This window comes from Peromyscus leucopus, chromosome 6, assembly GCF_004664715.2.
Source record: "Peromyscus leucopus breed LL Stock chromosome 6, UCI_PerLeu_2.1, whole genome shotgun sequence".
Classification (NCBI taxonomy): Eukaryota; Metazoa; Chordata; class Mammalia; order Rodentia; family Cricetidae; genus Peromyscus; species Peromyscus leucopus.
Genome location: NC_051068.1, coordinates 33,920,961 through 33,943,950, shown reverse-complemented (window position 1 = coordinate 33,943,950; position 22,990 = coordinate 33,920,961). Strand labels below are relative to the sequence as shown.

At 39.6% G+C, this 22,990-nt stretch overlaps 1 protein-coding gene across 5 annotated transcripts in view; it reads right to left on the bottom strand.

Moving 5' to 3' along the window:
• Positions 1–15,608: 15,608 nt before the first annotated feature.
• The window catches only part of Trpc4 (transient receptor potential cation channel subfamily C member 4), a 176,981-nt gene continuing 169,599 nt past the window's right edge, over positions 15,609–22,990 (bottom strand). For 4 of the 5 annotated variants that reach the window (XM_028873358.2, XM_028873357.2, XM_028873361.2 and 1 more), the window contains 3 exons: positions 19,949–19,990; positions 19,771–19,860; positions 15,609–17,854 (listed from right to left, as the gene is read on the bottom strand). In XM_028873358.2, the coding sequence (XP_028729191.1) occupies positions 17,141–17,854; positions 19,771–19,860; positions 19,949–19,990 (846 nt within the window). In that variant the 3' untranslated portion in view covers positions 15,609–17,140. The remainder of the gene's footprint in view (positions 17,855–19,770; positions 19,861–19,948; positions 19,991–22,990) is intronic. The other variant, XM_028873360.2, reaches the window with a different exon arrangement.

The window sequence follows — 22,990 nt, the reverse complement described above, 5'->3', positions numbered from 1 at the left end:
TTCTCTTTTGGCAGCCTTCAGAGTGCCTTCTTGTACCAAAGATGATAGATCGTAGGGATAAAGGCTCTATGTAGGCACCAGCTTGACTTCTCCATGTCCAGTAAATTCTGTAGGTCTCCTCAACAATGGGGCCTTGTCATCAGTTTGTGGAGAGCAACATTTAGTCTTGGTAACAGCCTGGGTTCTTTAGGGATTTCCATAGGATCCCTTGGCCAACAACTCAATCAGATGCAACACAATACTAGTATAGTAAGTTTCATTTGTTGACAAGAAATGTCCAGTTGGGGCTCTGTTTTCCCTGTTATTTGGTGATTTTATTTAGATCACTTTATACATGTAAATATATTACAGACTTTCTACTGTATTAGGTTTTCATACTATCCCTCAAGCGGTCCTCAATTTTAGCTGTCTCTCCCCATATTCCCTCCCTTGTCTCCCTCTTCCTTCCCCCTCCCTACTTGAACCTCTCATTCCAGTTGCACTCCCATTCATCTATAACTATCTATATTCCATTTCCGTTTCCTAGGGAAATGTATCTGTCCCTACCTAATCCCTTGGTCTATACCTACCCTCTGTGGTTCTATAGATTGTAGTTTAGCCATTAACTTAGCAGCTAATATCCATGTATAAGCAAATACATATCATATTTGTCTTTCTGGGTCTGGGTTACCTCACTCAGGAAGATTTCCATCCATTTACCTGAGAATTTCGTGATTTCATTTTTTTAAATGGCTGAGTAATATTCTTTTGTGGAAATGTACACATTTGCTTTATTAATTTATCTGTTGAGGGACATTTAGGTTGTTTCCAATTTCTAGTTATTATGAATAGAGTAGCAGGGAACATGGTTCAAATGTCTCTGTGGTATGAGAAAGCATCTTTGAGGTATATGCCCAAGAATGGTAGAGCCAGATCTTGAGGTAGGCCATTTCCCATCTTCCTCAATAAACGTCATACTGATTTCCACAATGGCTGTAAAAGTTTGCACTCCCACTAGCGATGAATGAGTATCACCCTTATTCCACATCCTTGCCAGCATGAGCTGTCACTTGTTTCACTTATTTTAGCTGTTCTAATGAATGTACAAAAAATCTCAAAGTAGGTTTGATTTGCATTTCCTTGATGACTAAGGATGTCTAACATTTTGATAAGTGTTTCTCAACCATTTGAGTTTCCCCTTTTGAACAGCCTCTGTTTAGATATGTACCTGATTTTTAAATTGAGTTATTTGTCTTCTTGATATCCAGGTTTTTTGAGCTCTTTATATATTTTGGATATTAGCCCTCTATCAGATGTGTAGTTGGTAAAAATCTCCTTTCCTATTCTGTAAGCTGCCGTAAAGCAGGGATTTATGTGAAGCCAGGTCTGTTCAGTTTACATTGTGCTTTTGGAATACAGCTTCTCCACCCTGTGAGTCTCAAGTTACTGCTCATCCACTTATCCAGACAGGATAGAGATCTAGGAATCCTTGAAATCTCTGTTCTTCCCAACCACCTTCTTGAGTTGGTATTTAAAATTATCTGTAAGTTTTATTAGCATATATACTTTGCTTTAATTCTGTAGATTTCAGAACCTAGCCTGAGCCCAAGTACATGGTATTTGTAATCTGTTTACTTGCTGTGTTGAGCAGGTGTGAGATGTGTTGGGGCTAGAGAGTTGGCTTGGGGATTAACATCCTTACTGCTCTGGCAGAGGGTCCAGATGTGGTATCCAGCAACCACACTGTGGCTCAAAACTGTCTAACTCCTGTACGAGGGTATTCAATGCCCTCTTCTGGCCACCAGAGGTAGTGCATGCATGTTGTGCATATAGCTTCATGTAGGCAAATATTCACATATACAATAAAGGAAGAAATTGTCTTTAAAAATGCGATTTGACAGTGACAACTAGTATTTGAAGAGTAAAGATACCTGTGTCCTTCAGGAAAGCTACCTGGTTATCTTCTATGAGACCATACCGGCTCCTTCTGCTGCCCTAAGGTGACTTATAGTTTCATTTTATTCAAGTTGTACTAGGAGAAGGAAATTACATACTTCTTAGTCTTAGTTATTGGATTTTTCTCATTCTTACCCTCAGGCTGGCTCACTTGGATAAATGGGTCTTAACATAAAATATATTTTTGCTTGTAGACTCTGAAATCCAACTTTGTCAACACATGCAACATGTTTTCATCCTTGTACTTAGCTCAGTTCAGAAGTTTTAATTTCCATCAAGATGCTTTCTTCCTGTTTCCATGGTTACGGCCATCACACAAACACCAGTTTGATTCAACACCCCTAGTACATGCGTTTGATGAATAAAACTACAGTGGAAGTCACTCGATTTAGACTATGTTTGATAGAGGACCGAGTGTACCTGCCTTCATTCATTTATCCACACAGTAGGTCAGCTCTGCCTGTAGGAGCAAATGATTAGAGTCCAGCCAGTAACAATCCTTCTCCCTCCAGGAAGAATGAGAATGGTCAGCCCTTCTAAAACTCTTCCCTTTGTCTACTGATGTTCCTCTAGACTCTAGCTGTCACTTCATTTTGACAGACACTTTCTTTTCTATACAGATTAATACAGTAGATCAGTTTGAGCCTGTGGCTCATTCTGCTTTCTTAGGGTGAATTACAGTTTTATTTGATTCAAGTTGTATGAGAGAGAACTTATTTCATACTTAATTCTTATTTCTTTGGACTTTCTCATTTTTCTCCTCAAATCATGGGGGAAAATAAATGCTTCTATTGAACTTTTCCATCTTAGGCATGCTGACACCTGCGTGACTTGGTCCAGAGTACTGTAATAAATGAGACAGTAATGTGTTAGTATAAAACTATAAATTGAATTGTTTACTTCCAAGTCTGACAGTCAAAGAAGAAAGTTTTAACATAAATTTTAGATGAGTATGTTTAATTATTATCATCCATTAAACATGATTATAATCTGACTTCATCTCACTTTAGTAATCTCAGATTAGTAATGTGAAATCAGGAATGCTGGTTTACAGCATGGTCATCACCATGGAAACAGGAAATAAGCATCTAGCCTGTACTAGGTACTGAGCTTCTAAATTTAACTGACTTGAGTCTGTGGTTGCATAGCGATGTACTATAGATGCTGAGAGAGTTAAATTCAAGTGTGTTTGCGTTTATGATCAATCGGTCTGATTTCCCCAATGACAACTGAAAATTGTTTTGTCTTTAAATTGCTGCAGATAAGGTCCAGGAAGTGTAAATTAGTGAGACACTGTCAGTGGGCTTAAACAGTCTTCCCCTGAGGGACATGCACCACTGACTTGTCCCATTGCCGCTCTTATTGTTTTTTCTCTAATTCACAGTGGTCACTTCATTGTCAGACGTCATGGGCCCCATGTTTGTGGACAGCCCACCCACCTTTTCCTTTTAATATCATGTTTCTGGCTAAAATAGCCAATTAGTCAGATGATAACCTTTTCTAAAGAAGTAATTTGAACACTAATCCTCCAAAATGACAAGATTTATCCTCTTCCTGTCCAATATAATAAGCTGGAATAATTTAATTCTGAAAGCTGGTAAATTCACAAATTACCCACAGGCACACTTCCCATATCAGTTAAAAGCCCATTGCTAGAGTAAAATGTAAAGTGTGAAAATTTCAATCAGCATGTGAAACCACTTGTCTGTCCCTTGCTCCTCGCTGAACCATAAGACCATAATTTAATGTTCATGTGAAGTGCCATATGGGGTTACGTAGTATATATTAACATTAAAAGGCTGTAGAGTATCCATAAAAATGCACACATTAAAAATTCCTTCTGCAAAAGGAATCCTGAGGGCTTTGTGTTTAGAGATGGTGTGAGGTTGGCAGTGTTGGCTTCACTTGTAAATGTCAACTTCATATTAATACTCAAACACAGATCCAAAAATCACAAGTTTAGACTGACAAGGTTTATTCAAATACTATATGAGGTAACTGATTTGAATAATAAATTTGAACCTATTAGTTAGAAACCTGAAAAGAGGGGCTGAATAGATCTCAGGAGATAAAGGTGTTTATGGCCAAGACTTCTCCAAAATTACACTGTGAAAAGAAAGAACCAACCCTAATAATTGTCCTCAGGTGACCACAAGTACACATGGCACCTATGTGCCCACACATACACACATACACATGCAATAAATAAATGCAAGGTAATAAATGAAAAATTTATTTTATCTAATTTAACAATAGTATTGCTATATATTTGTACAATGTAGAATTTCAAATTCTTAAAATATAATCGCTATTCCATTCATAATATCATAAAAATGATAAAATTTACAAAGATCCAAATAAACAGGAAAGGCAATGTTTGTAGACTAGAAGTTAATAGACTGTTCCTAAAAAGATGATTTTTATTTCATATATGAATGTCTGTGCATGTATGAATGTACACCACATGCATGTAGTGCCTTTGGAGGCAAAAAGAGGGCAAGGTACAACCCCTGGAGCTGAAGTCACAGATGATTGTGAACTGCCATGCGTGTGTTGGGAACTGAACCTGAGTCCTCTATACTCACCTGTAATGTAGTTCCTACGGGTCTGATTCCTTCTTCTGACTTCCATGGGTTACCTGCATGGTGCACATGTATACCTTTGGGCATAAACACACACACACACACACACACACACACACACACACACACAACACACAACACACACACACTTAAAACAAAGTCTTGTTCTTTTAAATAAACAGTATGTTATCACCAAAATCAACATTTGCAGGGATTTCTTGAATTCATTCTTCCTGAATGATGTTTCATGCTATTTGACAGAATCAACTGACTTTTGAGAAACATGCCAAGAACACTCACTAGGTAAGTAATAGTCTTTATAGAAATGGTGCTGAGACAACTAGAGAGCACACACAAAATACTGAGCCTCACTCTTCTGTGAAGTGTACTGAAGGATTAACTGGATTCAGGTAAAAGACCTAAATGTAAGAGCAAACACTATTAAACCATAAAAATTTAAGGAAGAAAATATCCAGGTAAATATGTTCATGACTTTGGCAGCATATGAGCAACAGAGTTAAAATGGACTCTGTAAATATTTTTTTAAAAGTTTCTGAGCTTCACACATGTGGTGGTTTAAATAAAAAAATGGCCCCCATGGGCTCATGGGGAGTGACACTATTAGGAGGTGTCACCTTGTTGGAGTAAGTATGGTATTCTTGGAGAAAATGTGTCCTTGGAGCAGGGCTTTGGGGTTTCAAATGCTCATGGCTGGCCTGGTGTCTCTCTTTCTTCTTACTGCCTGCAGATCCAGATGTAGAACTCTAGGCTCCTTCTCCAGGACCCTGTCTGCCTGTGTAACACAATGCTTCCCACCATGATGATAATGGACTAAACCTCTGAAACTGTGAGCAACCTCCAGTTAAATGTTTTCCTTTATAAAAGTCACTATGGTCATGGTGTCTCTTCACAGCAATAGGACACTGACTAAGACAACAAGGCACCATCAATAAACTCCAAAGTCAATATGTATTCCATATAGCTGGAACACTTCACCAGTGATCTCTCAGAAGGGACATGGCTCTGTGATATATAGAAAACTCTTAAAATTCAATAATAAAAGTTTATGATTATGGTTCTTTAATATAGGATCTAAAAATTTATCTTTATGGAGAAATTATACAAATGGCCAATGAAAAAATGCTTGATATTATTGGCTATCAGGGAAATGTCAATCAAAGGTATATTAGCTGTCACTTCACACCCACTAGGATGACTAGTGGGCAACCAAGAGCACTGGCAGTAGCCTGTACTGTTTTAGGGGGGTCTCTGGGATATGTGTGACCAATATCTTGAGGGGAGGTGCGATGGTTTGAATAAGAATGGCCCCCATAGGCTAATATATTTGAATGCTTAGTCACCAGGGAGTGGTACTATTTGAAAGGATTAGAAGGATTCAAAGATGTAGCCTTGTGGAGGAAGTATGTCACTGGGAGTATGCTTTAAAGTTTGAAAAGCCTATGCCAAGCCCAGAGTCTGTCTGTCTGTCTGTCTGTCTGTGTGTGTGTGTGTGTGTGTGTTCCCACAGATCAGGATGTAGCTCTCAGCTACTTCCTCAGCTACTACTCCAATGCCATGCTCTCAGCCATGATGACAATGGACTAAACCTCTGAAACTGTATTAAACCCCAATTAAATTCTTTCCTTTAAAAGAGTTGCTTTGGTCATGGTGTCTCTTCCTAGCAATAGAACAGTGACTAATACAGGAGGTATCCTACACCTAACACTGGGCTTTTATTTGGCAATTTATAGGTTCTAGGTCGAGCATCATCTCCTGTGTAGGGTAACTATGATCCAGCTATACCATTTGTGAACATATTCCCAAATGACTCTATATCCAACTGTAGAGACACTTGCTCATTCATGGTCACTGCCGCTCTATTCACAATAGCTAGAACATGGAAACAGCCAAATGTCCATCAACTAACAGATGGATAGTGAAAACATGGTGCTTATACACAATGGAATTTTATTGAGCTTCTAAGAAAATAAAATCATAAATGTGCAGGTCAATTGATGGAACTGGAAATATTATACCAAGTAAGGTAATACAGATGCAGAGAGAACAGCATCAATGTTCTCACCAGTGTGGTGAGATTTGTATGTTTAATGTGGGGAACCTGTAGGAGCCAGGAAACTAGAAAAGGGGTCATGGGAGTGTGAAAAAGAGATTAAGGGCAGGGGGAGATCATACAACATGATGTGCTACAAGGCTGAAAGGGGACAATGGAGATGGAGATTTAAATAGAGTGCTGGGAGGGTAGGAGGGAGGAAAGAGGATAGCGGAGGAGTAACTAACATCAAGGGTGTTTGAAAAGGCCATATGGAAACCTATTTCATAAACATCCTAAATATTTATATATCCATGTGTATATTCATGTAAAAGAATCTCAGAATCAAAAGAACTACCTTCTAACTTCGTATATCAATATGAGGACCGTTTCTCTGTCTCCTTCTTTCTGGTCTTTCAGTAGGTTTTGTCATGACAAATTCCTACATAAGATTCTTTAATGACAGAGCTTATGTCTGGGATAAAGATCAACTTCTGAGTAACTGTTACTCAGCATTTAAACTCAATCCATGGGGCTTTAGCCTCTCTTACTAATCCTGGGCTAGTTTCCTCTCCTATTTTCTCCCCAGCGACAGCTTGCTTGTTGATGCAAAACTGCAACTGTTATATCTAGAGATTATTAACCTCATTTTATTTGTTTTTTTCATGACAGAGTTTCTCTGTGAAGCTTTGTGCCTTTCCTGGAACTCTGTAGCCCAGGCTGGCCTCAAACTCACAGAGATCCATCCATCTGGCTCTGCCTCCTGAGTGCTGGGATTAAAGGCATGTGCCACCACTGCCCAGCCTTAACCTCATTTTAGATAAATGAACTTATTTTATTATCAACATATATTGCAATGCCTGTCAAAAGTGCACGTGTAGGGCTGGTGAGGTGGCTCAGTGGTTAAGGGACTTGCCTGGAGACAGGATAATCTGAGTCCCACCTCTGGTAGTTATATGGTAGAAGGGGACACCTGACTCCACAAGTCCTCTGAACTCCACACATGGGACATAGCACTCCCTCCACAAAGTAAACAAATGTAAGAAAAAATCTGTAAGCACATGCTTAGTCAATGTTTGTGAGTAAACGTTTGAGGAATGAAAAGATGATACCTCATTTAACAAAATATTCTCTTTTTATATGACTTGGTGTGTAATGAAGAAAATGGAGGCACTCTTCATACCCTATTAAGCCCCTGCTGTATGAAGAATAACACCACAATTATAATCTGCTCCAGTACACATGGGATTTTTCCAGATTTGACCTTGTGACCTCCCTAGAAAGAATTCTTCCACCTTCTCTCTCTACTGTACCACACAGCATATACTAATTCAAGGATGTTGTACAACTCTCTCTGGGGGATGTGAAAAATGCCTGTTTGCCCCAGATAGTGCATGACAGACCAAGGACGGATTCTGCACAAGTCTATGTGAACCCATGAGTTTATTGGACAGACTTCCAGGAGCATGGGTGACTCAGAACAGCTGTATAATTGAAAATCCCATCATCAGGATGTGTAATGACACCGCAGACGCTGCCCATGGAGTCCCACCTTCCGCCAACCTTCTGTCTGTTGTCTACATCTCCCAGGAACATGAGTTGCTCAGGGGAGGGCGAGCAGGAGAGGAGTAAAGGTTGGAATTTCATGTGACAGTCTTGAGACTTTCCCTCCTTTTCTTAACAAAAGACTTTTAATCATCTCATAGCTCAAGCCATCACTATTGTGTTTTACTTTTTTGTTGCCATGACTACAGACCACGGTTATCTATATACTTCAGGATGGCAAAGGATTATATGGCCATGCTGTGCCCTGAGGAAAAGGTTATGTTGCTACAGAGAGAGTGTGGGATGACACAAAGTTAAAGAAAAATTAGAGATCAAGAACATCCTTACAAATCGACTTATTATTTACAACCTTGTACTTTGGAAAATATAACAAATTTACTTTTAGAGAACTCCATCCATACTTCTATCAGAGTAATAAAATATTGTGATACAATGTCTCTAAATGAACTGCCCCAAGTCCTAGTCTATATTTTACAGATGTGGGAGATGGTTCTTTTTGCTAATGACAGTTCAGAAATGGTCCAGATGAACCTGAGAACTTTATATTCTTTCATGGTGCAGTTATAATTTTATTCTGCATTAAATTGTTTTGTTTGATGATTCATTTATATTATGATTATAATTCTATTATTCTAGTTTGATTAAGTTTATATCAACAAACTACACTGGTGTTCTTTTTTATTCTTTTAAGTTGGTATGCTGTCAAAACCGAAGAGAGTAGTTAGACAAATGATTGGTCCTTTCCAGGACACCCATGCACCAGCTTCAAAGCTAGAGATGTGACTAAAAATACAGGGGCCATGCATGTGATATTTCAGGAGTTCAGACTGAATTTCATCAAGAGGATTGTTGTGGTAGCTAGCTTTCCCTAGCTGTGGCAAAATACCTGAGACCACTTTACAGGAAAACAGTTTTTGGCTCATGGTTTCATTCTACGCTCAGGAGGCTTTGCTGTTTGGGAGCCTGTGTGAGTGGTGCATGGCAGTGGGCACATGGTGGAGGAGGCTGCCCACCTCGAGAGGTGCAGAAAACAGAGAGGACGGGGCTTGGGTCTCACTTCAGGAGCACACACCCAAATAACCTGAGTCTTCTCTAGCCCTACTTCCAATCGCTACATGCTAGCAGGCAATCCTGTGAGACCTGAGGCCTTTTGGTGACATGCAAGATTTAAATTATAACAGTTGCATTTGGGACGTACATCTATTTTTATTCTTTGGTTTTCAGTCTCATGGGATTGGTTTTCCTCATCTTTATTGCCTCTATGTTTCATGAAGAACCAGGATGGAACTGACAATCACTTGAGATTTTCCATTTTGTAATTTCACCAAAGTCTGACTGTACTTGGTAATTGGGTCAGTTTTAGCTCATTAGAATGATTTCTTTTTTCTTGTCACCCAACATCACTACTGTCAGATTTACTTGCCAACACTCTTATTATTTTTCTCATGTGTACGATACTCTCCCCAAAGCCAAGTTTTCTTCTATTAATCTGTTTATATGCTACTTAAAGCATTCAGGAAAAATAAGGCAATAGAATATGATGAACTATAAAGTCTAAAAGCCAAGCCTTAGAGAGAAAAACAATTGCAGTGGAAAGGCTTGTCATCGAGGCCCAGACAGGGTTCTCTGAGTTCCCAGCTGAGATGGCTCAGCTGGGAAAGGGCTTGCTGCATGAGCCGCATGAGCTGCGTTTGATCTCCAGAAGTTACACAGGTGAAAGGAAAGAACTGACTCCACAAAGTGTCCCTTGATGTCCACATGCACACTGTAGCATGCGCACACCTATATCATACAAGCACACACACAAAGATAATAATACATTTAAGAAACTTTTTCAAGATTTATTTTTATGTGTGTGCATGTGAGTGCAGTTGCTCTCAGAGGCCAGAAGAGGGCGACAGATGCCCTGCAGCTGGAGTTACAGGTGTGAGGTGCTCAATGTGCGAGCTGTGAACTTAACACTGGTCCTCAGGCAAAGGAACAAATGTGCTAACTTAGTCGTCTCTCCAGATGCAATAATAATTTTTTTTTTTTGGTTTTTCGAGACAGGGTTTCTCTGTATAGCTTTGCGTCTTTCTGAATCATTGTAGCCAGGCCTCGAACTCACAGAGATCCGCCTGGCTCTGCCTCCCGAGTGCTGGGATTAAAGGCATGCGCCACCACCACCCGGCTAATAATAAATATTTTTAAGAGTAAAATATTAGACAAATAAAATTTAACCATATTGCCTTGTGAAAGAGGATGAAAAGAAAAAGAAAAGGTATGACCTGGATGATGTTTGGAATCCACATACATAGCAACCATCATCTGGAAAATAACTCTCAAAAGCTGGTATTTAAAGTAAATACATGAAAAGTCTAATAAAAATACCCCAATACATGGTGAGACATTTCCTCATGAAGCGTGTAGATTATGAGCAGCCTCAGAACTATTGTTTAAGTCACTATCCACCAGAAACACATAAACTGATTCTCAAATGGGTTGTCATCACATCACTATCATAGTGGCTAAAATAACACCAGAGATGAACAGAAAGCAGGGAAGCTGAGTCACTCACATGTGGTATGTAAAATGATGGAGTGTACCAGAATATTAGAATACATATTGATCACCCCTCCCCAAATCAAAAACATTCAAGTATTCAACTAACATACTACCTAGCTATTCTAGTATTGGGTGTTTTCCTCAGAGAAATATATCTCACACTCACCTGTTCATGCATGTGCTGGGCAGATTCATTAGCAATTGCCACAACCTGAGAAAGTTCTGGATCTTGTAGTAGGTAAAGAGTCAAATTGTATTATGCCCAAACCATGGAATGAGACTACAGCAAACAGCAAATGATTGAGATGTATGTGATGATTGGTTGATTCCAGCGAGTTTTCTGAAGTGAGAAACACTAATCTATAAGGACTCTCTACCATAACTCCACTAACACAATGTTGGGAATTATTTTCTCTTGAAATGACTAAATAATAAACACAGAGGACAGGCTAGTGGTTAAGTGGGGGAGAGATTCGGGACTTTAAAAAAAAAATGTGAATATTACTAGGAAATCTTGATGAGAGAAATTTTCTGCCTCTTGCCTGCAGTTCCAGATTCACTGGAATACATGTGATCCAATGTATAGAATCAGACACTTTCCACTCTATACCCCAGCGTAAGTAAAGATGGAGCAACTAAGTGAGAAAGGACCACTGTGATTTCACATTAACGAGGTATCTCCATAAGAGGGAATAGGTAAAGGCTACATAAAATGGCTCTGACTTATTTTTGTTGCACGTGGATGCATAGCAAACTCAAGTTTCAGAATGTGTAATTAGAGGCTCTGTGGAAGAAATGCCTTACGGTGTTTTCTCTTAGCTTATCTGATCAGTCGGTGCTGCCAACTTTGGATGCTGATTTGCTCTAGTTCCGTGTTGTGGCAGTAGACAGGACATATCCAGGCAGAAAATTTAAATACCAGCCATTGAGGTCTAAAGACATGAAGTGCCCTGTTTGCGGCTGTGCAGAGCTTCCCGCCTTCCCCTCTTGCTTAGGGCGATCTGCATTCTCAATGCTGAGTCAACGCAGCACGTTATTTCCTGGGAGAAAATTAAATCTCTCAGAGCACACTGGTGCCCTCAAAGGACCTCAGTGCAGAATGCCTTATTTTCAGGAAGTAGGGAAACTTTCATTATTGGCAGGCCCAGATAATCTCCAAGGAAAAATAAAATGTTTAAAACAATTGGGCCTAAAGGAGAATATAAAATGAGTCCATTACAGTGATTAAATTACTAACTAGAGAAAATTTAAACATAACATTGGGATAGCATTTTTACTCAAGGCTAGAGGGGTGGTTTGAAGATGATGGGGGAAAGAACAATATGAAGTGTAAAGCAGCTAAAAAGAATCTGAGAATTGCCAAAGTTTACCGGGAGAGAGAAGGATGCTCATACCACAGTCAGGCCACTGGGTGGGGGGGGGGGGGGAGTTGACACTTGTCACTGGAGAGGTGGGGACGGGATGCCTGTGAGATGTAAACCTGGGACAGAAATGAACACACTAGCCTCTCAGAAGTGCCTGGCATCCGTCTTCTCCTAACCAATGAGATACTTCCCCAGGGTGGTGTCAGAAACTGTATGTGGACATGTTGCAGTAGGAAAAACAGAGATTGGATTAAAATTCTCTGCCATACCATAGCAAACTACAGATGGTTTCAGTACTACTGTTAGATGAAGGAAAGCTACTAAGTTGTGAGTGTAGGAGTAACTCATTCTTAATAAAGCAATGACCATGAGCAACATATGCATACCACTACAGAGACATACATTTTTATGTATTTGCACTTTTGAAAAGCCCGAGCAGAGACTTTTGGAAAACTACAAACACTTTTCCCAAAAGATTAGGAATCCAGAAGCTTCAGATTTCTGATTTTTTTTTTTTTTTTGAGTCATTCAAATATATAAACTTCACCCTTGGGATGCAGGGTGATGGGATTGAGGTGAATGGAGTAAGGAAACACAAATGGACTGTTACAAACGCTTGCCACGTATGGTCTCCAACTCTCCAGCAGCAGCCACACTGGAAAGTGAAAAGGCAATCTAGACTCAGTTAATGCTACCTTAGGTCACATCAAGCAAACTATGTGAAGGTAACATTGCCAAAGGCCATTTACACCGTTACCACACTGGGTATCTCTGACGGGGAAGTGCTTTAACACTCAAGGCCTATCTTGATTCAGGGCCAATCAGCTCATCCCAAGAGCTTGAAGTCCTTTGCAGAGCGCTTTACTCACATGTGCAGCCCTATGGGATGAAGGGTTTGAATCTGGGTTCATTCAGACCCCTTCAGTGTGGGTCGGGCTAGAAACGCGTGGCTGCATCCGGCCCTGGTCTTATGACCTCAGCCTTTCATACCCAGCCCTGTCATTTTCTGGCAGAGAGGTCTTCATACTGGGTACATTTCATTGACACCAGTGTGTATATAGGCTTATTACAAAAATCTACATGGGAAGTGAAACAAACTAGGTATTTTTAGAAAACGTTAAGCAAGGGGCTTTTAAAATCCGTTCACACGATTTTGTGCGAAAGCAAAGGATAAGCCTGCTTGGTTTTGCCTCTCATTGTGGAAAACTTGGCCAACTGCAGGTGTCTTCCTCCTACTTAAGGAACTGGAATACGTAATTCTCCTGAAGGAAATTCCAGCTGCCCAAAGCACAAGTAATCTGAGGCCTCCCCGCTAACACCTGGCAGGGAGTTGTAGGCTTTGTGGCTGTTTAAATTTTGATTTATACTTCAACTGAACTCAGGCACTGAGCAGCAAGGTAAGCTTAGAGAGTTTCCGTAAATCTCATGAGCCTTCATTTCTTCAGTTATCTATGGAAAATTTATTTAATATGGTTTAAATATTTAAGTGTAAAATTCAAATAAATAACACATGACACACTGCCTGAGCAAAATGCAACATAAGACACTGTAAAAATCACTAGAATTTGTGATATCTAAGGGAACTGTCAGAGAAGTTCGTTGCAATTTTGAATTTACTAGTAGCTCTGTACTTAAAACTTAAGAAAAAAAATAACTGATTTTCAGAACGATGAACTACATTCGGACAGGTGGTCTGTTTGAAATTTGGGCCACTGTAAATATATTCATAGAGATTTTCAAGTGTTTTTTGTCAGGTTGTTTTTGAAGGATGCTCAGGGTGGGAGGCAGCCACCCACTCAGCTGCTAACACAGGGGGTTGGCTAGGGGTCATGGGATTGACCATGAACTGCTATTCACTCAGCTGAATTCTTGTCTATTAAGGACTAGTTAGTACATGTAGAAGAATGCATTGCATGCCATTATTGCCTAGATTATATCAATATTTGCTAGAAAACCAACTGTGGTTTTGAGAATAGTGTTTTGGTACCCTTGAAATTTTTTGATTTCTTTTATTACTCTCCCAAAGTAATTCACAGAATGTTATGGTTTGCATTCATATACTTGATCACTGAGGTGTGTCAGGTGGCTATTAATGTCATGGTACGAGATGACATTGGTTTTGTTTTGTTTTTTGCACTGTTTTAATCACCAGCCAGTAAATAAAATATAATTTAAGAAAATTTGATATACACATAGGCAAGTCATGAAACACACATTTTTTCTAGGATGACAAACACTTTGAAAAATAATTCATCATTTTACAAAAAAAAATGACTACTTTTTTTTAAATAGCCACTTTTCTTACTAAAGCTAATACAGATTTATTTACACAGAGAATGTCAGGACTGCATTACTGACATATGGGGAGTCCTCTTTACACCACACATTCTTATCAATGAGAAGGTAATCTTGTTATTTAGTCTCAGATCTGTTAATGTTCATCTGGACTTTCCATAAAATACTCTATTAATCCAGCCCCCCCCCCCGAAAAAGTATATTTTCTTTTAAGATCAAGAGGCAATAAAACAAAAAAAATGCTGTTAACACAAATGGAAGGTGATTTTAAACTTCTCTTGTGTGTTGGGAATTCCTGTGTATAGGAAATAGAATAATGATAAAAAACTAAGTTGCTTATGGAAAGGCCTTGAGGGCAATTTCCTTTGTCTGAAAACCCACTGTTATTTTTCCTTCTTATTCTGTACAGCCTGTTCCTCTTTGTTAATGCTACATGATAATCAGAACATAAAAAAAAATATTTTCAGGACATTTGTCACTAATGGCAATACTTCATTCCTACTCATAAAGGTACCTAACAGTGACCTCCCAGAGTGGTGAACATAACCACTTCCAGGACACTGAGAAACAGGTGGTCCCTAATGCACACAAATACTTGTCAGTCACCAGACTTCCAGGAAAATGCCAGCACTCCTACCCAATATGGAAAGCTACTGGACAAAAAAAAAGAAAAAAGAAAAAAAGCTTTGTTGGTTTTATTACCTTTGGTGTTGTTTGAAGGGCAGAGCAGATTTGAAATTCAATTCTGCTAAGACATGTAGAATGGTGATATGCAGGGTTGTTATTTTAAAAACACACAACATTAAAAATAAGCCTACAGGTCTCCTATCATCGAGTAATTGGGATATTTAGTAGAACTGTAGTTTAGTCTGTGTGCTAATACACTGGAGATAAAGGTGTACTTGAAACATTACCCACATTCACCAGCTTAGTGTTTCTCCAAACGCCCCCAGCTCGCTCTTTAACTCTCAGATAAAGCAGATTTAGGGGTAGATGCTCAATGTCTCAGCTTTTCTAATACTTCAAGTCTGTGGCTGAGACTCCATGCCGCATACTGCTTAAAGTCTTCTAATGCCTGTGATGTAATTTGGTCTAAAGATTTTAATTTTGTGCGTGATTCTTGTTTTACAAGAAGGGACACACATGTGTGTAGTTTTTACCTAACTTATTGACAAACAAACAAACAAACAAACAAACAACAACAAAAAACCCCAAGGCTTCAGAATCAAAACCCCTCTATGTAGACATTGTTTTCCTGGTGTTTATGTTTAGGGAGCTGTGATGTCGGAAACGGCCCCTAAGGCTATGGAAAAACTCTATCACAGTTACTTCAGGTTATAGCCTGACTCGGTTTCCTCATCTGTGCACGAGATAAAAATGGCAGCAATTTAAACATCTCCATGTGTTTTGCGCCCAAAGAAGAGTGTCTGACACCATTATGGCTGCAGTTTCTTACTTGTGGTCATATCATACAGCTCTGATCAGTGCTAAATGACATCATTTGCGTAGTCCACAGAGACAATTCTAAAGTGAAATAGACTCAACAATTTTCATTGATTTGAAATAAAAGCTAATTGCATGGGTTGAGGAAACTTCCTGTGATGGCTTACCAGAGACATGAGTAATTAATTTAAACTTTTCGCCAATGCCGTTCTTAGAATATGTGTGAATATTTTTCTTTTGGAAGTCTGGGAAATGATTGCAATCTAAGGAAAATTATCTTGTAAACAGCAAAAGAAACAGGAATAAAAACTTCCCATAAGGAAAACTATACACTGTATTGATTCTACTGATAAAGTTTTTGAGTCATTTTCTTTTTAAAGAAATATATACTCATCATTGGGGAAGGCTTTCTTTCGTTCCTCTGCTAAACTGACAACACCATTGAGCACTCAGGGCATCAGAAAATAATTTTTCTCATGTTTGGATTCTAGTGTGACTTTACCTGGATGTGCACATTACCTTGTCTAAGTACTTGAACAATTAGGGTTTATTGTTATTTTATTACTGAGAACCTTGCAAAGAGCTGGATTTCCAACCTTCGGACAAAGGGCCATATTTATATTTATCTTGACAAACAGTTGAACCTGAAACTCACAACTTTTTTTTTTTAAGTTAGAGCTATGAATTTGATGACAAAATGCTAAGACAAACTGTCAATCATCGAGGAAACCTTTCTTTTACTATTGAAAATATAGCCTAGAAGGTCTGTGAACTCCATCAGACTTTGTAATAAAAGGTTGGAATGTAGATCCCATGGGTAGATGGTAGCTTGTTTTAGCTGTGTCTGATAATTATTTACATGTTCATGAGAAGTAATTTGGTAATGGCTGCTTATTAGAGACAAACTGTAGGTCTACATGGAATTCTTCAGTGAATAACCATCTCTAGCAATCCCCCCAAGTTATGAAAATGTCTAGTGCTTAATATTTCAATATATACTGTTTTGTATATAAAAATAGCTATTGTAGGAGTCACTTACCACATGTAATCAATTGCATCGGTTTTAATTGAAAAAGATAGCTAGAAATTTTCTGTGGGTTATCGCAACAGTACAAGGATACAAGGTGCTTTTATTTAACAGAGACATTTGTAAAATAAACCGTGAAAGCAAAAGCAGGCTACAAAAGAGGAGGGTTCAAGTTGCCTCTGCTTTGTTTAAACATGTTATAGGTTAATATGCCACAATGGATAAACACTAGAAAGTGTAAATTAGCATTTGATAACATAATTTCAAACATCTTCCCCACCCAGAGCACTATGGAAAATATGTATAGGTATGGTAAACTTCCTTCCTCCAAGTGTCACAATCTTGTGGTCACATAATCTTCATGGGACGTTGTGTCTGTGGGGCTTAAATCATAGTCTATGCTCGAGTCCTCCTCGTGGGCACGCTTCCCCTTTGGTATGATTGGGACCGTGTCTTCCACCACCACCTTCTCTGACTTGAAGGAGCACACTCTCTTGCCTACCTGTAAACCCAAAGTGTCCGTATTCCTTTCTCTATGGTCTACTAGTACACACTGTTCATTGAGACCAGGAATGCTGAGGTCACCCCGTGAAGCTAATCCTTGGGATTCCAGTTGGATATTTCTCTCAAGTGGTCCTGCCGCCTGTTGACGAGTAATTTCTTCTGAAACAGAGAAGATTTGGTTTGCGTTTTGCTCAGCAGCATTTTGTTTTGACCGTCTATGAAATAACCCGAAGTTTTTGATCTCAGCCACAAAATTCGCTTTTCTCTGCTTCTCCCTGGGCGGCTCCTGCACCACCAGGGCGGAACCATTGCTTACGTTCTGTCTCTCGGAGGCAATGACTGCTGACCTTGGGTGGATCAGAGTGGTTAAATCAAAGAGGCTGAGATTCTTTTTCTTGTCCTTGCTATTACCTTCACTGTGGCTCTTTTCGTCGGAGTCTGCCGGACTCGCCGCGGCGTTGGCTGACTGTATTGTGGAGAGCTTGCTTCCTCGGAGCAATCCCAGAACTTCAAAGCGGAAGCTAGAAATGTCTTGCTTTAGTTCCTGAGTGAAATTCAAATGACACATTAGGAGGTCACATATGGAAACATCATGTCCTAATTTCATAGATGGGTCTGCAATGGTCCTGCACCTTTTGAAGAACCACGGCTCTGCTCTCCCGGGACTCTGCTTAGAATGTCAGGCTCTTTCTGTGACACCTCGGGTCATTTTGATGTCATTTCCCTGTTGGCATTTTATGTGCTAGTATGATGGTTAGTCTTCACTGCAAATATGACCAAGCAGAGAGATTCCCTAAAGCATATTTCTGGGTGTGTCTGTGATGCTAGATAAAGACCCAAACCTCGATCAGTGGATTTATTTCATGATGGGTTTACAATACGGTGGCATTTAAGGCTAGGTGGGACCTACTGGGTGAGAGGAGATGACAGTGAGCATGTCCACGGGAAGACCTAGCGCCTCTGGCCCTTTTCTACTCCCGGCAGCCATGACGTGAACTGCTGGACCTTGCCCTGTCTGCCATGATGGATCAACACTTCTATGACTCAAATGAACACTTTCGAGTAGCTCCTCTTTAGTGTTCTGTCACAACAACAAGTGGCTGAGACACCTAAATAAATCTTCTAAGGGTGACATAAAAAGAGATAGAAGGTATTGTACTCTCTGTCACTGTACAGTGGGTTTTTTTTTTTTTCCTTTGAGGTGGCGGTTTCAAATATTTTCTCTCTGGAGTCTGCCTCTAACTGTCAGGCTGCTTCATGCTCTTGGGTTCACATGTCTTAACAGATTTTTCTGTGCAAAGGGGTGTCCAAAGCAAAATAACATGGATCCTACCCTTCGGAGAAACTCCCATGTCTCAGTACCTTGGGGAGGGCCTCACACTCACCACTGAGTCCCTAAGTCCTGGCTCTGATTCACATGAGACTCCTAGATCTTTTTCTTATCTCTTCAGGAATCTTCTTTCTCATCCTTCTCCCTCACCCACCCCCTCTGTCTTCCAGGGCAAAGAGAATCATTTAGCCTCATAATTGAGATTTACAGTAAAATTAACCCAGATTGTCAAGGGGACTTAACTTAGTGGCAAGGAAAACCCTAGTCCCTGGTGGCATTCTGACCCATGACCCCAATCCCTGCTCTATCAAGTGAGCCTTCCATTTGTATGTCAGCCTGATTTCTAAACTGGGAGCATTTAATAACCAACCCACTAACAACAGCACAAGCTTCCTGGATATTTTGGAATTTAGTTCATTGACAATGTGTGCTGTAAGTTTGGCGGTTCCCCTACCTGATGACCTAAATGACTGCTTAGCTGCTGTTGCTGCAAAGGTCGTTAATGCTTTTATGTGTTTGATTTTGTCTGTAAAACCTTATTAATCTTAAAGCATTCTTCCAAAATTTCTAAACAGTCATGTAGAATAAAATAATCACTTTACATTTAATTTGAAACATCATTTTCCTATATTCACTTGTTACCTCTCACGTAACTTTAACACTAGAAAATCAAGTACAAAGACTAAGGTTTTAAGTTGCAATTAAAGAAAACCTTAAATCTCTGTCCCAAGAGCTGCAGCGTCCAGGAAGCTTGTGCTATTGTTAGTGGGTTGGTTATTAAATGTTCCCAGTTTAGAAATCAGGCTGACATACAAATGGAAGGCTCACTTGGTAGAGCAGGGATTGAGGTCATAGGTCAGAATGCCACCAGGGACTAGGGTTTTCCTTGCCACTAAGTTAAGTCCCCTTGACAATTTGAGTTAAATATGTTTCAAAGCAATTTGGGAAATTGCTTTGCTTTGCTGTTGTCCTTCTGTCTACCTGCCCTCTCTCTAAATTCTATGGTAGTTAAATTTAAAACACAGGAGGCACGGCACAGATGTCTACTAGAACACCTAAGGCCGGGTTTGTAACTCTGGCTTTAAAGGCTGCCTCCACACGCGGCCTCTGTGACGAAGGTGACGCATTACCTTGACATTCTCCTCCGTCAGGCCCTCTTCAGTTTTTGCCTCTCTGATCATGGCTGCCACGTAGCGCTTCACCAGGTTCCTCATCACCTCCTGAACAACATGATTGACATTCAGTTCAGGGGTTCAACTTCTGCCCATTTTCACAGCAATTTCAGGAGGGAACGCAAGCATTACTCACTTGATACTGGTGGTGTCTTCTCAGGTTATCAGCAGCACGCCGCTGAAAGGAAAAAGACATTCCTGTGTGGTTATACAGGCGAGTTATTATCCTAAAAATTACTGCTTTCAGAGATAAGGCAGCTCTTGTTGTCTTTTATCACAAAAGCAGGGGGCAAATGAGCCACGGTCACAGAGAGGCTTCATACACATCCAAAGAATCAGCGAACAAAAATGAAAAAGCCCAAGGTTTTAATTACAGGACTCTTAAAACAGAATAAATTAACAGTGGTAGAAAGCATGGTTCTGGGGTAGGCTGCAGGGCCATGAGAGAATGAGCCAATCACACTGGATACACACCCTGCATCTCTGGAAATACTGCAAGGTAGAGCTAGGAAATAACCAGGGAAGGAAGTAGCAAATGGAATCAATGTTTTCTCATAAATATCAACACAGAAATACATAGAAATCATCCATAGTAGGTGGTGATACATAATCGGAAACCTTAGAGGGCATGAACTTGATATGGTTGCAATCATATATCCATTGAGGGGATTCCCATTTTAGTCAGATGAGAATTCATATAATAAACGAATAAAGAGTTATTTATCCACACCTCTAGTTAATCTTATGATTTTTATGGTGGAGGGTTTGACTTCCAGCTACCTTTAACCATGAAGATTTGGAGACGGAACCCAGGGAAGCCAAGGCTGGGCGAGTACTCCCAGTAAGTTATCTACCACCAAGTCACACCCACTGTGCTTCCCATACCAGTTACCTCTTCAAAGACTTTGGGATGTTCAGGAGTGGAGGTAGGTGTGTGTGTGCAGCATCAGTTTTTAATACAGAATGGAAAGAAGGTGGTTGATGATGGGAAAAGTCCATTAAAGAATTGAGTTAACTAACAAGTGAGATTAAAATTTTCTTTTTCATCTTTCACAAATATTCCAAAAGCATTAGCAAAAACCTGTCTATGGTAACCCCACATAATGCATTTTAATAAACAGTAGCATTGATTCTTAAGGAAGAACACTGGACACAATCATTCTGAATAAAAACATTTATGCAATAAAGGAATTAGTTTGGTATATTTTGAGAAATAAAGGGAATAATAGTTCTGGGTTTCTAATAAGGCTTTTGAACTTCTTCTTCCTTAGTCAATGTTTAATCACAGGCTGATAAAATAGAATTTTAGAAAGAGCCGTTCATGTATATAAAATGATCTTCAGAAAATATATTTTAAAAGTAAAAAGTTCTGTCCTACTGGTCCTAAACAGTGTCTCTGTTTCAAGACAAGCAGTGATTTACAGAAAGGGAGGAGACAGTGCTCCAATTCCTAAAGCCACTAATCACTGAAAACAGCATTCACTCCATGGGAACTGGATTCTCTCTAGGATTAAGGCATTTGCCTAAAAACCAGGAGATTAGATAAGAGTGTAATTTGGAGTTTTATGGCTGGGCCACCAGATGGAGGTGATGTCTGCCTCCTGTTGAGACAACACTCAAGATAAACTCGAAGAGAAAACTCACTTCCTGAAGGAAGCAGTGGCCTCCAGAGCTCTGCGGAGTTGCTTCAACTGAAGAAAAGCAAATAATTGTTGTGGGCCAATTTCTTAAAATACACTGCACAGATGACTTCCAGGATACTTTAAGTATACAGACCCTTAATGTGATATAAAACCAATTCAGTCAGTTCACCTACATTGGTTTTAGAATCTCTATAAATTCAGTAAGATAATGTCAAAGTAAGTCTAAGGTCATAGTTGAACTTCATTGAGCACAAAACTAAGACTGAGGTTGATAGACTTAGACTGGTGAATGATAAGCAAAGATATCATGATGGGTTGAAATATTAAAATGGGCACAGTTTCTTTCAAGTTCTAGAACCTTCCCTAATATATATAGTCAACAATTTTAATTAAAATAGGAAAAAGAATGAAGAGCATAGTTTAAAGTGAACCATAATATATTTGGCTTGGGAAAAATTTTAAAAAGCTTTTTTTAAAAAAAAAAAAGAAGGGCATAGGAAAAGCTTACTCAGCTCCCTGGGGTTTAATTCCTCTGGTTAAGTTTAAGGCTAACTTAAGACAGTTCACATTTTGTTAACTGATTATTTTCTCTGTCTCCTTGGTAATTACATAATACCCTTAGTCTTTTAAAGATGGGCATGAAGGCTGCACACCTCATCTCTTCTCCCCTCTTCTCTCACATCTCATCTCTAGGGTCTCAGCGTAAGTCCTTGTTTTACTCTGTTTTTGCCTACCTCTCCTTATTGTCTGCATTTGAAGTGGGTGGCAGTAGTGTAATATGAAGGATGTGGAATCAGGTTAGATATGGAGATGACTGTACCTCGGAGGGGCTTCAGAGTTGCACAGTGGAAATAAACTCACTGGGTAATTTAAAATACTAAACAAGAGATTTGATTCAGAGCATCTGTTACTGGGGTCAGCTTTCTTTGCCTTCCCACTTCCTCACTGTTGAATTATTGATTGACACAAATTAAAAATATCCCCGAACCCTCAAACTTCATAAATTGACCAATCCTCCAGATTACTTCCGAGGAAACGCAACTGAAATGCATTTGCTTCTCTGCGGGACTTTTACGTGTTTCATGCTTGTCAAAGTAGTGTGTTCAGCTGGATCATGAAATGTCTTTACCATGGAAGTGAGGAGAGGTGAGAACGGGAAATTTGCTTTACAGTGACTCAGCAAGGGAAAAGATGGTTGAACTCAGAAGTCAGCCACCTTTTGTGGGAGTCCGGGATCTTTATGAGTATCTCTGCATGGCACTGACCATCTGCCACAATCTCTGTGGATTTTCGTTTGTCTCCATAGCACAGCTATTTGCTTATACAGCCACTTCAAGATACATTTATCAGGTGACTACGTCTTCATATATACAATTGTTCTTTCAGAGGCAAGATAATACGTTGAATAAAATACGCTTGTAGTCTGTAAGGTAATGAAGTGAGTGGGACACAGACTATGGAAAATACACCACCAAACGCAGAGGTGACGCCTGTGAGTGTCCTGTGAACATGGAGGAAGAGGTAATATTGTAGAG